The following is a 12,774-nucleotide window of genomic DNA, read 5'->3' as shown; positions in this document are numbered from 1 at the left end:
CCTTTTGTGTCAACAAATTCAGAAGTTCTATTCCTTTATGTAGAAGACATCTCTGTCGGTTGATTAGCTTATTTTTAGACTAAGGATTTCTAATTTAATCTTCATGAAACTGATGAACTCCTTTAAAATATTTAATCCGGGAGAAAAGATTTAAAGACATAAATAAATATTTCATTAATTAACAATTTCAAATTATAGGTACCTAAAGAGTGAGCTTAATTTGTTTTGCTGAGAAGCTGAAAGGGAGGTAATTGACTCACCCCAAGCGACTGGTCCAGGTTTGGGGAGTGCAGTGAATAGCACCTAAAAGTGTAAAGAAGTCAAGGATCTCTTCTAATCACAATTAAAATGAGTCACAATAAAAAGTCACATAGAAAAAAATGACAGCTACGAGGCCTATCCGGGAAACAAAATTAATATTATTTGTGAACATCTATTGTGGTATAACTCACGCCAGGAGTTGTGGGAAGAACGTTTAGTTCACATTTTGTTTCATGACACAATAACTACTTGAGGTAGATATTAACATTATACAAATTTAACAATTTATAGAAATGAATATGTACAATAACCATTTGAGGTAGATATTAATATGACACAAATTTAACAATTTAAATAAACCAATATGTGAAGACTGAAAAACTCTGCCTATTTATATGGTTGAAATGACAGTCAGAATCTGAGAGGAAGAACACGCAGATTCCACAATGACCAGAAATGCAATAGAACTATACGTAAAGTTGGTACATGGCTATAATTTTCTGGTCAGTCAATTTTAACTTTCAAAAAGATTTTTTAAAAGTGAACCTGGACACCCCCCAAAAAAATAGTAAGATCACTGTCTTAAGCAATTTAAGTCTTAAGTAGCTCTGATGGGAATAATGAAAATTGATATTCAAGGAGGGAACACACTTCCAACTTAGTCTTATAACTTCTCATGAACTTTCCTAGAGTCGTGAATTTGGCTAAGTCACATACATTTTGAAGCCTGTTTCTTGATGTCTGATGGTTATTTCCATTTGGTTATTTCTGTATCTCTCTTAGGTCTATGAACACACAAAAGCAATTATAAAATTGTCAACCCTGCCTGATTACAGGTTGATTGCTGATTAGTATTCAAGGACATTTTACAGAGCACCTGCTCAGAATCCACATTTTATATGTGAGGACTAACATAAGTCCTAGACTTTCTTAAACAATAGTATCTTATTAGAGGCATAACTGCTTAAAATAATAATACCTCACTGTGTAGAGAAATGACAATTTAATCCTAATTGACCATATATACATTTCTCATCATTGTATCACTGTATCACTCTCATTCTGTTGTTCATTGATTCGCTCAAGCGGGTGATAGTAATGTCTCATTCATCCCTGTCTCATTCAGGGTCAGAGGAATGAGGCCCATTATTGTTACTGTTTTTGGCATATAGAATACCAACATTTTGGTATGCCAACATTTCTCATATATCTGTAAAATTTGAGAAGAAAAAATTAAAATGAAGCATTTATTTGCTAATATAATAATCATCCTCAAGAATCATTTTGTCTGCAGAATGAATAGCAGTATTTATCCAAAAGAATTTTTCAAAGTTAACTCAACATTAAGGAATGGAGTTTAGAAGCACATAGGATTTTCAGTATCCATGAATAGATAAAAATAAAGCGTTTGTTTTGCTTTGAGAATGAAACCACTTTTTCTCTCATCTTTCTCTCTGCAGATGATGCCACAGAAGTTTATAGAAGAGGGTAGAAACCACACTTCTGTTGTTGTATTTGTTCTCCTAGGAATTACCAATGAGAAAGAGCTGCAGTTTATTCTCTTTCCATTCTTCTTAGTGATCTACCTGGTTACCTTATTGTGGAACCTGGGTCTGATCATCCTAATCAGGATGGACTCCCATCTGCACACACCCATGTACTTCTTTCTCAGTTTCCTTTCATTCATAGATATCTGCTATACAACATCCATCAGTCCAAGGATGCTGTCAGACTTTTTCAAAGATGAGAAAGCTATTTCCTCCATTGCCTGTGCCATTCAATTTTATGCTTCTTCTTGGATGGGTCAGGCTGAGTTTTGCCTCTTGGCAGCCATGGCCTATGATAGATACGTGGCCATAGGTAACCCTCTACAGTACTCAACCATCATGGCGCCTGGGCTCTGTCAGAAGATGGTTGCTGGGGCCCTCGGGACGGGTTTCCTCTGTAGTTTACTTGAAACAGTTCCTTGCTTTAGTCTTGACTATTGTGGGCCAAATGTCATCGAGCACTTCTTCTGTAATATAACTGAGATCATTATCTTGTCTTGTTCCAGTCCCGTCATCACCCAAATGATTCTGTTTTTAGTAGTTTTCTTTGTAGGCTGTGGTTCTTTGCTCATTATTCTGCTATCCTATGGTTTCATTGCAGCTTCTATTCTGAAAATATCCTCTCTGAAAGGCAGTGCCAAAGCCTTCAATACCTGTGCCTCCCACCTGGCAGTCGTGACCCTCTTCTATGGCACATCTTTCTCTGTATACCTTCATCCTCGTTCCAGGCACTCTGAGAAGCAGGATAAGATGCTGTCAGTATTTTATATTATAATTATCCCTATGCTGAACCCTCTTATTTATAGTCTTAGGAACAAGGATATCAAAGAGGCACTTAAGAGGGTGGTAAAAAGGGCCACACATTTTCCTCATTAAGATTAATATTTGGTAATGTTACCTAGATTAAAAGAGCAAAAATTATTTAAGCAAAAATTATGATAGCAATGACTACTTAATTTTCCCCTTAAGGTTTGTTTCAAAATATACCATAGATAATCAGACACCAAATCCTGACCTGCTTTGAGAAAGTGGTGTCTGATGATTTATGGTATAGATGATATCAGCAAGTATTTCTTCCCAATTAAGCTATTAATCTGGAGCACCACTAGCATTGAATTTTTACTGTTAAAACTGTAATTACTGAGACTATAGAGAAATTAAAATAGATAAGGCATTTGCCGTGCACATGGCCAACCTAAGTTAAATCTCTGTCACCTAATATGATCACTGAGCACCTCCAGAAGTGATCCCTGAGGGCAGAGTCAGGAGTAATCACGGAGGACTCCAGGATGAGGCTCAGAAACTGAAAATAAAAATAAAATTGAAAAGCTGTAATTACTGATTATTTGTAAGCAATAGATAATAATAGACAAACACATTGAGCAATTGCTATATACTAGGTTATGGGTTAAGTGTTTGTATGAGTTTCCTCATATAGCTATTGCAATAACTTGATTATATTTCACAGAGTGGGATAATCTTGGGGGTGTTTTTTCATTTTTAAGTTGTTATATTTGGGTAATGTTAGCATTTATTGTTTCTTTTTAAAATTTTTTTATTAGTGAATCACTGCGAGGTACAGTTACAGACTTAGAAACTTTAGTGCTTGCATTTCAGTTATACAATGGTCGAGTGCCCATCCCTCCACCAGTGCCCATTTTCCACCACCAATGGTCCCAACATCCCTCCCACCACCCCCATTCCATCCTCCCCCTACCCTACCCTGCCTCTGTGGCAGGGTATTCCCTTTTGCTCCCTCTCTTCTTTTGGGTGTTGTGCTTTGCAGTAGAGGTGTTAAGTGACTATAGACTGAACATTTATTGTTTTGATGTATATAGTTATTATACTTTACCATCTCCAAATGCTCAAAACTCTATACCATTGTCCTTATGCTACTTATAGGACATAATTTCTCCTCTAACATTAAATAATTTTGGAGCGTGGGTGGAGAGATGCAGGGGATTGAACTTTATTTTATTCAAAGCATGTGCTTTGCCACTGAGATACATCTTTAGCCCTATGTAATAAAGATTGCACTTACAATGAACACAAACAGGAATAATGGCATAATTCTTGATATAGTATTTGAGTTTGAGAGGAATTCTGGCTACTGAAAGCATGTTGCCTAATTTTCTAGTGGAAAAAAATCTAGTCAGAAATATGAAATTATAGATATGTTTTTATGCTACATTATATTATCAAGTTACATTTAACTTTTCCAAGATGAAAATATTTGCTTCAAATAAATAACATGATCTCCTACAATACCACAGGGCACGGAATTAAAATAATACAGAACAAAAATGGTTTTTTTCTAAGTTTCTTTCTCCCGTGTTCTTGAAGTCAAATAATTCTATGTGTAATTTTTAGGGAACCTGTATAATACTTAGAATTGAAACCTCTAATCGTTTACAATTTACATAAATGCAACATTCCATAATACCCTCAAGTTCATCCATGCTTCACAGATGCCAGGATTTATTTTTTGATGCCTACACAACATTCACATATAAATTTGGTTTTATAACTATAGACTATCAATACTGTATATCAATATTTTATCCTATAATTGCATAGTAAGTGTACATATGCATGTAAATGTCTATATATTTCTGCAAATTTATATTATATTATATAGTTGTACATAATATACAATTATATGCTATAATTGCCTAAATACATTTACATATGAAGAATATTAAAAATAAGGATTCTTGTCTATATAATAAACTATAGACATAATCACATGTATTAAATAGAGGTGCCTATGTCTCTTAGGGTCAGTGATATTACTGCATTTGGAACTCTTTGTTACTTTTAGTTTCCATATATTGTAAAAGCATGAATAAATATTTGCCCAAAGAACTGACTTTTAATTTATGTTTTAATATTTAAAATCGAAGTACCATTATTTACAATGTTATTAATAACCGAGTTCCAGGCATACAATGTTCCAGTTCCAATGTCCCTACCAGTGTCCACATATCTCACATCTCACCATAGATTCCCTCCTCCCCAGTCTTTTTTCTTAATAAATACATTTATTTTAGGTTTAATTATTGTAGTTTGGGTTCCAAGCTTATAGTAATGTTGGCTCTAATGGTTTTGTTGGATGTCTCACTTCTACACAACCAAAGTGTTGCAAAGCCTCTGACCATCACCCCTATGTTATCTCTAGACCACCTTTTTCTTACTTCTGCCTTCCACTTCTTCCCTTCCCTGGTATGTTCAATCCTTTGTTAATCTTTGATCATTCCATTATCTTGGTATTACATGTATAAAATTCCTTATCTTCATATTTCATGTATAAAAGATGAGTGAGAATACCCAGTATTTGTTCTTCTCCTTCTGGAGGATGCAACATCCTCCAGTTTCCACCAGTTGTAATGTTGCATAGTTTTATTCTTTGTGGCTGTATAGTAAAAATTCACTTTAAAAATAAAGTTAAATTAAAGAGTTATTTTAAAAAGAGAATTATGTTAAGTGAAACATGAAAAAGAAAGGCAAATATTGATTGGTTTTACTCATTTTGTGTGTAGGAAGGGGCAAAGCAAAGGAATGGGAACACACAAATAAAGCTAAGGATGATCTAAAATTTCAGAGAAGAAGCAGGAAGAGGGTGAGGTGGGGAAGGGAAGGAAGTAGGGAGAGAGCAAAGGGACTGTAGGTCACGGAAGATTATTCCCAAGAGGATTAAATCAAAGCAATACGGGCTTGTGTCATGAGGAATAGCTAAGGAGGAATTCCCAAATTAGAAGGGCCATGATAATACCTAAATTGTGAAACAGAGATTCTTCCTGCGTGAACACTTTTCTCTATGCAGTTCCTGGTCCATTTGTTCATTCAAATCACAGAATAATGTTAGCAGGGTTGACTCACCTGAGCAGGTGACTTGTTATGCCTGAATCACAGATCCCCAGTTGCGGAGAGATCAAGTCCACACACGATAATGCGAAAGCAAAGGAACTTTATTGCTAGCTAGAGCTAGGGTCTAAGTCTCATCCAATGCAGTGGAGTCTTGACAAGGACCCTGACTCCAAGTCACAAGCAGTTTATATTGGTTTCAAGGTTGAGCAAGCACTATGGTAACAGTGATCAAGCAACAGTTGTCAGCAATTAGTCAACATTTGATAACAATCAATTTGTGGTTGTTCCAAAAAATGGACACAGTGACCCCTCATGACCAATCAGATGATCTAGCAGATCTAGCGGTTCCTTCTTTGGGCAGGTTACTCAACTGGGAGTTTACCAGAAATTGCAAGTTCAGTTTCTGGAAAACAGAAACTTAGGCCTATTCAAAACTTAGTGTTAGCTGTGGCCTGTCATGGAGTCACTTTCGTCCTCACAGACTGACAACTCTTATGTGGAGGAAAACCTTACTAGAGAAAATGCTTTCTGATATTTACAACAGGATTCAATTAAAGCCATTCTGAGCTTCTGGCTAAATATGTTAGAAGGAAATCTACCAGAAATTGGTCATTTAAAAAAAAACACAAGTTTTGGGGCAGGAGAGACAGTACAGTGGGTAAAGTGCTTGCCTTACATGCAGATAGCCCTGTTCAACCCTCTTAACAGAACAGGTGTTCCTGAGGACCATTAGGAGTGATCCTAGAGCTCAGAGCCTGCAGTAAGCCTGTAAAACTCAGTGTGACCCCCCCCAAAAAAAAACAAACAACAAAACAAAACAAATCATCATCATCATCATCATCATCCCGTTGATCGTAGAATTTCTCGAGTGGTCTCAGTAACGTCTCTATTCATCCTGGCCCTGAGATTTTAGAAGCTTCTCTTTACTCATCCTTCCCAACAGTGTCACATTGGAGGCTCTTTCAGAGTCATAGGAATGAGACCCATCATTGTTACTGGTTTTGGCGTATGAATACGCCATGGGGAGTTTGCGAGGCTCTCCCATGTGGGCAGAAAACTCAGTAGCTTGCCAGGTTCTCTCAGAGGGAGAACAAGGTGATAAGATGTTCCAGGAGCTTGGTTTTATAGTCTCTGAATGTTGGCTGTTGGTGAGATTACACAGCGCCAGGGGCAGTCCCTGGGTCTGACTGCCTAGCTACTGGAACATGGGAAATCTGGGCAAGAGAGGCCCAGTCCTAATCTGAGGAGGCTTGGCAATCTCAGCCCCATGTCCCACACACCTGAGTTCCTCTGCTGGTTCCTTGATGCATGCAGCTCTTCCAAACATGTGGAGAGGGGCCTTGAGCATGGCTGTGGCTAGGCTCTGGAGGTCTTTGGCCGCAGGAGCTCTGCTCTAGGCAGGGAGGGAAACTGAAGCCCACCCCTTCTGAGGGCCCCTAGGGAAGACAGCCAGGCATGGGGACAAGAGACTGTAAGTGTGACCCCCCCCTGCAAAACAAAACAAAAATAAAATAAAATAAAGTTTCAAAGCTGGCTTTTCAGATTTCACATCCTACACCATGAAAGGACAGGCAAGGGTAAGCTGAGAGAGCCTGTAAAAGAAAGAAGCAACAAGAAAAAGAAGAGAGACTCACAAATAAATCTCGAAAGAGATCAACAAGCTGCAGAGATGCCTCGGACCCCAAAGTCACCACTCAGTTAAAAATTTAACTAAAAAAATATTAACTCCAGCTCTATTACCTTATTTAAAATTTCAGAATTCCTGGAGCTATATACCACTGATGTACCAGGAGTGGTACTCATTGGATAGGATGTAAGGTAGAAGGCAACCAATCTCAATTAAAAAAAATATTAGCACACAAGGCTCAACCTGTAACAACATGCTAGTAATTTCTTATACAAGGACTCAATGACTCAAGGGTAAGATACAATAATCTTCATACACTTTCTTCTAAAGAAATATATTTTGATCATTTTTTAGAGAATTATTCACAGGAAGCAATACAAAATAAATTATTTAGGACCTTCTATTGTGGCAAACTTGAGTGGTGGTTGGGAAAATCCTTAATAATGGTTGTCAGTAGGTGTAATGGTGGTTGGATTGGTGTTGGAATATTGAATGGGATAAATTATTGTGAACAAGCTTATAAAAATAAAATTAAGTTTAAAAAATTTAAAAAGAACAACAACACAAAAAGATAACTCAGATGAGAACAATACAAAAATTAAAAATGAATGAAACTCTAAATGAATGCTTTTAAATAAGGAGGATATTGTATTCATAAAAATGTATTGCATCATTATACAATGTATAAGGTGTTATAATGGGGATGAAATTAGCATTATTTCTTTTGCAAGTTGGCTTAAACTATTTGACTTTCAAACTATGTGCAGTAATTTTCTCTTTAAGTCCTTATTTTAATATAGTCAGTGTTACAGTGGCTAGTTACCGCAGGCTACTGGGAAGAAAAAGAAAATTACAAATGCTGACTAAGTTGAAAACCTTGAGGAAGTAGGAGGAAATCAGAGAATCCAAGAGAAAAACTCCAAATAAATTAGGAAAACTTGCAAACACCACCCAGACAGTGGCCCTAACAGCTGTCAAATTTTCCTTACCAATTCTTTAATGAAATTATACTGAGTGGATTTATATTATTTGATAATCTGCTAAACAGGATTCTCCATTGCATCTTTCTTCTTTAACACTAGTTTTCAATGTCACAAACCAACTACTTCTATACTGGAGGATGATAATCAGGCTGAAGTGTCTACAATTATTTGTCATATTTCTTTCCATTTAAAGTTGGGAGGCTGGAGTGATAATACAGGGGGTAGGGTGTTTGCCTTGCATGTGGCCACCCTGGGTTTAATCCCTGGTACATCCCATATGGTCTCCCAAGTACTGCCATATATACATAGTTTCATATATATATATATATATATATATATATATATATATATGAAAGCTCACATTACTCAAGTTTTAATATATTAGTGATATCCTAAAGAGTGTCTTAATGGCTCCTGCCAGAGTAGAAAAAACTTCAGACTGTTCCCTATATGAATACTTTCTTGTAAGCATTTTCAGCAGTTCTTCATAACAGACAATCACTGTACCACTGCCATCCCATTGTTCATCCATTTACTGGAGCAGGCACCAGTAACATCTCTATTCCTCCCAGCTCTGAGATTTTAGCAGCCTTTCCTTACTTGTCTTTCCCAATAACTGGAGGCTCTTTCAGGGTCAGGGGTATCATTACTGTTTTTGGCTTATCGAATATGCCATGGGTAGCTTGACAGTAATATACATATATATATATATATACATATTACTGTCTATGATTTGTTGTCTACTGTCTGAACTCCATCAAATATGGTGTGGTAATTATGAAATATGCGTAGGAAATGTCTTATAATGTGTCTGCTTCACACCTGCGTGGTCCGGAAAGTGGCCTGGAGCGTGGCGGTTGGGTAGTGGAGGTCGGTTGCTGGGTCTGGGTCCCTTGGGGTGGGGAGGGTTCTCACCCGCCCTTCTCTGGGTTGGCCCAAGTGAAAACAGCCTGGCATGGAGTCCGGTGGCATGGTTATGGGGGTCTCATTTTATACTCCCGTCTGGGAGAAGCAGCCATTGAGATATATATTTTGTATAACAGACAATACAAAATATATTATTTCAGTTGTGCTTTGGGACAGGCATTGACTTGGGATGGAAACATCGCAAATTTGGTGTGGGAAGGTATAGTGGTGGTGGATTGGTGTTTGAATATTAAATGTAATAAAATATTGTGAACTATCTTATAAAATAAAAAACTTTTTTAAAAGTAAAAATTATGTACACCTATATAAATCAATGTTACAGATATAACAAAGAAAAGGTTTGTTTTTTTAAGCAATGCTTAAAAGGATATGTAATGATGGAGAACTTCCTCACCTTTAATTTATTTTTATAAGCCTTTATTTCTCTCTATATAATTCATAATTTTGCTAGATAATTTTTGGCTGGTAGTGCTTTTCTTTCATTATTTTTTCATTCCAAACTTTTTAGATTTTATTTCTTTAAAAATTTTTTATTCTAGCTAAGCTCTCCATGATGAACTCAGACAGTCTCTCACCCTGTTTGTTCCATTCTAGACCATGGGACCCAAAGTGGCATTCTTCAGGCAACCTTCTTGGTCCTATTTTGGCATTAAAATCACTAACAATGATCGTGTAGAAGGTGTGGTCTTCTTTATAGAACTTCTCCAATTCCATGTAGAACTTCTCAATTTCTTCTTCATCATTGTTGGAAGTTGGTGCATAGACGACGAAGATAGAAACTGCAGGCAGGTCCCGTGCCCGCCCGCGGCAGCGGGACAGCTCGGAGCACCCCCTCCCCGCCGGGCAGGTCCCAGTCATTCGCCCACCGCGCCTGATCCCGCCCTCCCGTGTCCGAAAAGGTTAGGGGCGTGTCCTGTCATTTGGGGGCGTGGCCTTAAAAGTGGGCGTGGCCTGTTTCCAGAGCGGCGGCCGCTAATGCGGCCGCAGATATTTTTCTTACCATTCCACGCATTGTCCTTTGGCTACAATTGATTGAACTCATTTCTCCGAAGAACTCCCTCATCATCTTAGTTACTATATGTTGATACTCAACTAACCTAGCCTATCCTAACTTCACAAAAACTGTCAATGAACACATCAACTTGCACGGAAAAGTACTTTGTTAAAAGAGCATAACCAAAAATCTTTAGTCGAGGTTCCTCCCAAGTTAACGAGAGCTCCAGATAGTAAAGCCCATAACAACATGAAGAAACTGAGAAAATCCCCACCACTAGGAGAGAGCCAAGAAAATATCTCACTAACCTCAGCAGCGACCTCCCAGAAATACACCCTCCTCTCAGATAGAGAATTCAGAGAGGAAATTGTGAGGATGATTCATGAACTCAACACAACTATGGAACGAACATCCAATAAATTAAGGGAGGATATGGATGCCGCGTTGGAACGCTCCACCAAGATAATCCAGGAAGAAATGAGAGCAGAAATTTCAAAGCTACGAACAGAAGTCACACAACTAAAAGAATCAGTAGATGAAATGAAAATCTCCGTAGGAGCCCTCAATAGTAGAATGACTACAGCCGAAGACAGAATCAGTGAACTTGAAGATGAGCTGCACAAAGCATATAGACAACAGCAAATAATGGCAAAAGACCTCAAAATGGCTCTAGAGCGAGTTAGAGTCCTAGGGGACGACCTCAGGAGAAACAACATAAGAATCATGGGAGTGCCGGAACCACACGGAACCAATCCCAATGAAAAAAACACCGTTAAAGACATCATTGCTAAAAAATTCCCAGAGCTAGAGAATGTGGACATCCAGATACAAGGAGTCCGAAGGGTGCCAGCTAAAAGGGACCCAAATAGAAAATCCCCAAGGCATATCATAGTCAGAATGATGGATGCCGTGGATAGAGACACAATACTGCAAGCAGCAAGATCAAAGAAGGAGATCATATACAAAGGCGCACCCCTTAGATTCACAGCAGACCTATCAGAAGAAACCCTCCAAGCCCGAAGACAATGGTGGGATATAGTGAAAAAACTTCATGAAATGAATGCCTCACCAAGAATACTCTACCCGGCTAAACTCTCAGTTAAACTTGAAGGAACCATACATTATTTCATGGACAAGCAACAGCTCCGGAACTTCATAGACTCAAGACCAAATTTAAAAGAAGGACTCAAAGGGCTACTATAAGACAAGGAAAAAGACCTATAAGAACAACAAACCCTACAAAAAAATGGCACAAAATCCAATGACAATAATCTCTCTTAATGTTAACGGGCTAAATGCACCAATCAAGAGGCATAGAGTGGCAAAATGGATTCGGAAACTAAACCCAACCTTCTGCTGCCTACAAGAAACACATCTGAATAGCCGGAACAAACACAGACTAAAAATCAAAGGATGGAAAACAATCCTGCAAGCAAACAGCCCCCTCAAAAAAAAAGCAGGGGTGGCCATACTAGTATCCGATAGCATTGATTTCAGGCTGAAAAAGATCAGAAGGGACAGCAAAGGTCATTTTATATTCATCAAGGGATATGTGCAACAGGAAGAAATCACACTCCTAAATGTATACGCACCTAATGAACGACCAGCGAAATACTTAAAAGAACTCCTAACAGAATTTAAGGAGGACATAACTAGCACCACGATAGTAGTTGGAGATTTCAACACTGCCTTATCACCTCTGGATAGATCGACAAGAACAACACTCAGCAAGGAAACGAAGGCCCTGAAGGAAGAAATAGAGGAGACAGGGCTAATAGACCTATACAGGGCTATATACCCCCAAAAGAAAGAATACACATTCTTTTCCAGTGCACACGGAACATTTTCCAAAATAGACCATGTTCTGGGCCACAAGTTATACCTTAATAGAATTGGAAAGATAGAAATTGTATCAACTATCTTTTCAGACCATGATGCACTGAAGATGGAAGTTAATCATGCACAGAATCGGAGAACCAAATCAAACACTTGGAAATTAAACAACTCACTATTGAACAATGAGTGGGTCACGGAGGAAATCAAGAAAGAAATTAAGAGATACCTCGAAACAAATGAGAATGAAGACACAAGCTACCAGAACCTATGGGACGCAGCTAAAGCTGTGTTAAGGGGAAAATTTATAGCTCTGCAAGCCTTCCTCAGAAAGGAAGAAAGGGCCTATATAGATAGTTTGACTTCGCAGCTCAAGATCTTAGAAGAGGACCAGCAAAAGGAACCCAAACCAGATCGAAGGAAAGAAATAATAAAACTTAGAGCAGAAATTAACGATATGGAAACCCGAAAAACAATCCATAAGATCAATGAAACAAAGAGCTGGTTCTTCGAGAAAATAAATAAGATTGATAAACCGCTAGCAAGACTCACAAAGAAAGAAAGAGAGAAAACCCTAATAAACCGAATCAGAAATGAAAAGGGGGACATCACAACAGAAACCAAGGAGATTCAAAGGATCATCAGAGACTACTTTGAAAGTCTGTATGCCACAAAACAAGAGAACCTAAAAGAAATGGATGAATTCCTTGACTCCTACAACCTCCCAAGACTGAG

The 12,774-nt window shown here is 38.0% G+C and overlaps 1 protein-coding gene across 1 annotated transcript; it reads left to right on the top strand.

The window, feature by feature from the left end:
• Positions 1-1,721: 1,721 nt before the first annotated feature.
• Positions 1,722-2,684, top strand: LOC101541228 (olfactory receptor 5A1-like). Its single transcript, XM_004621965.2, has one exon. It carries the CDS (start codon positions 1,722-1,724, stop codon positions 2,682-2,684), a length of 963 nt encoding a protein of 320 aa, XP_004622022.2.
• Positions 2,685-12,774: the final 10,090 nt, after the last annotated feature.

This window comes from Sorex araneus, chromosome 6 (genome assembly GCF_027595985.1).
Source record: "Sorex araneus isolate mSorAra2 chromosome 6, mSorAra2.pri, whole genome shotgun sequence".
NCBI lineage: Eukaryota > Metazoa > Chordata > Mammalia > Eulipotyphla > Soricidae > Sorex > Sorex araneus.
This window is presented reverse-complemented; position numbering and strand designations above follow the sequence as displayed.

Excerpts from the sequence above, each read along its gene's own strand:
- LOC101541228 (XM_004621965.2), top strand. The coding sequence starts at position 1,722 with ATGATGCCACAGAAGTTTATAGAAGAGGGTAGAAACCACACTTCTGTT.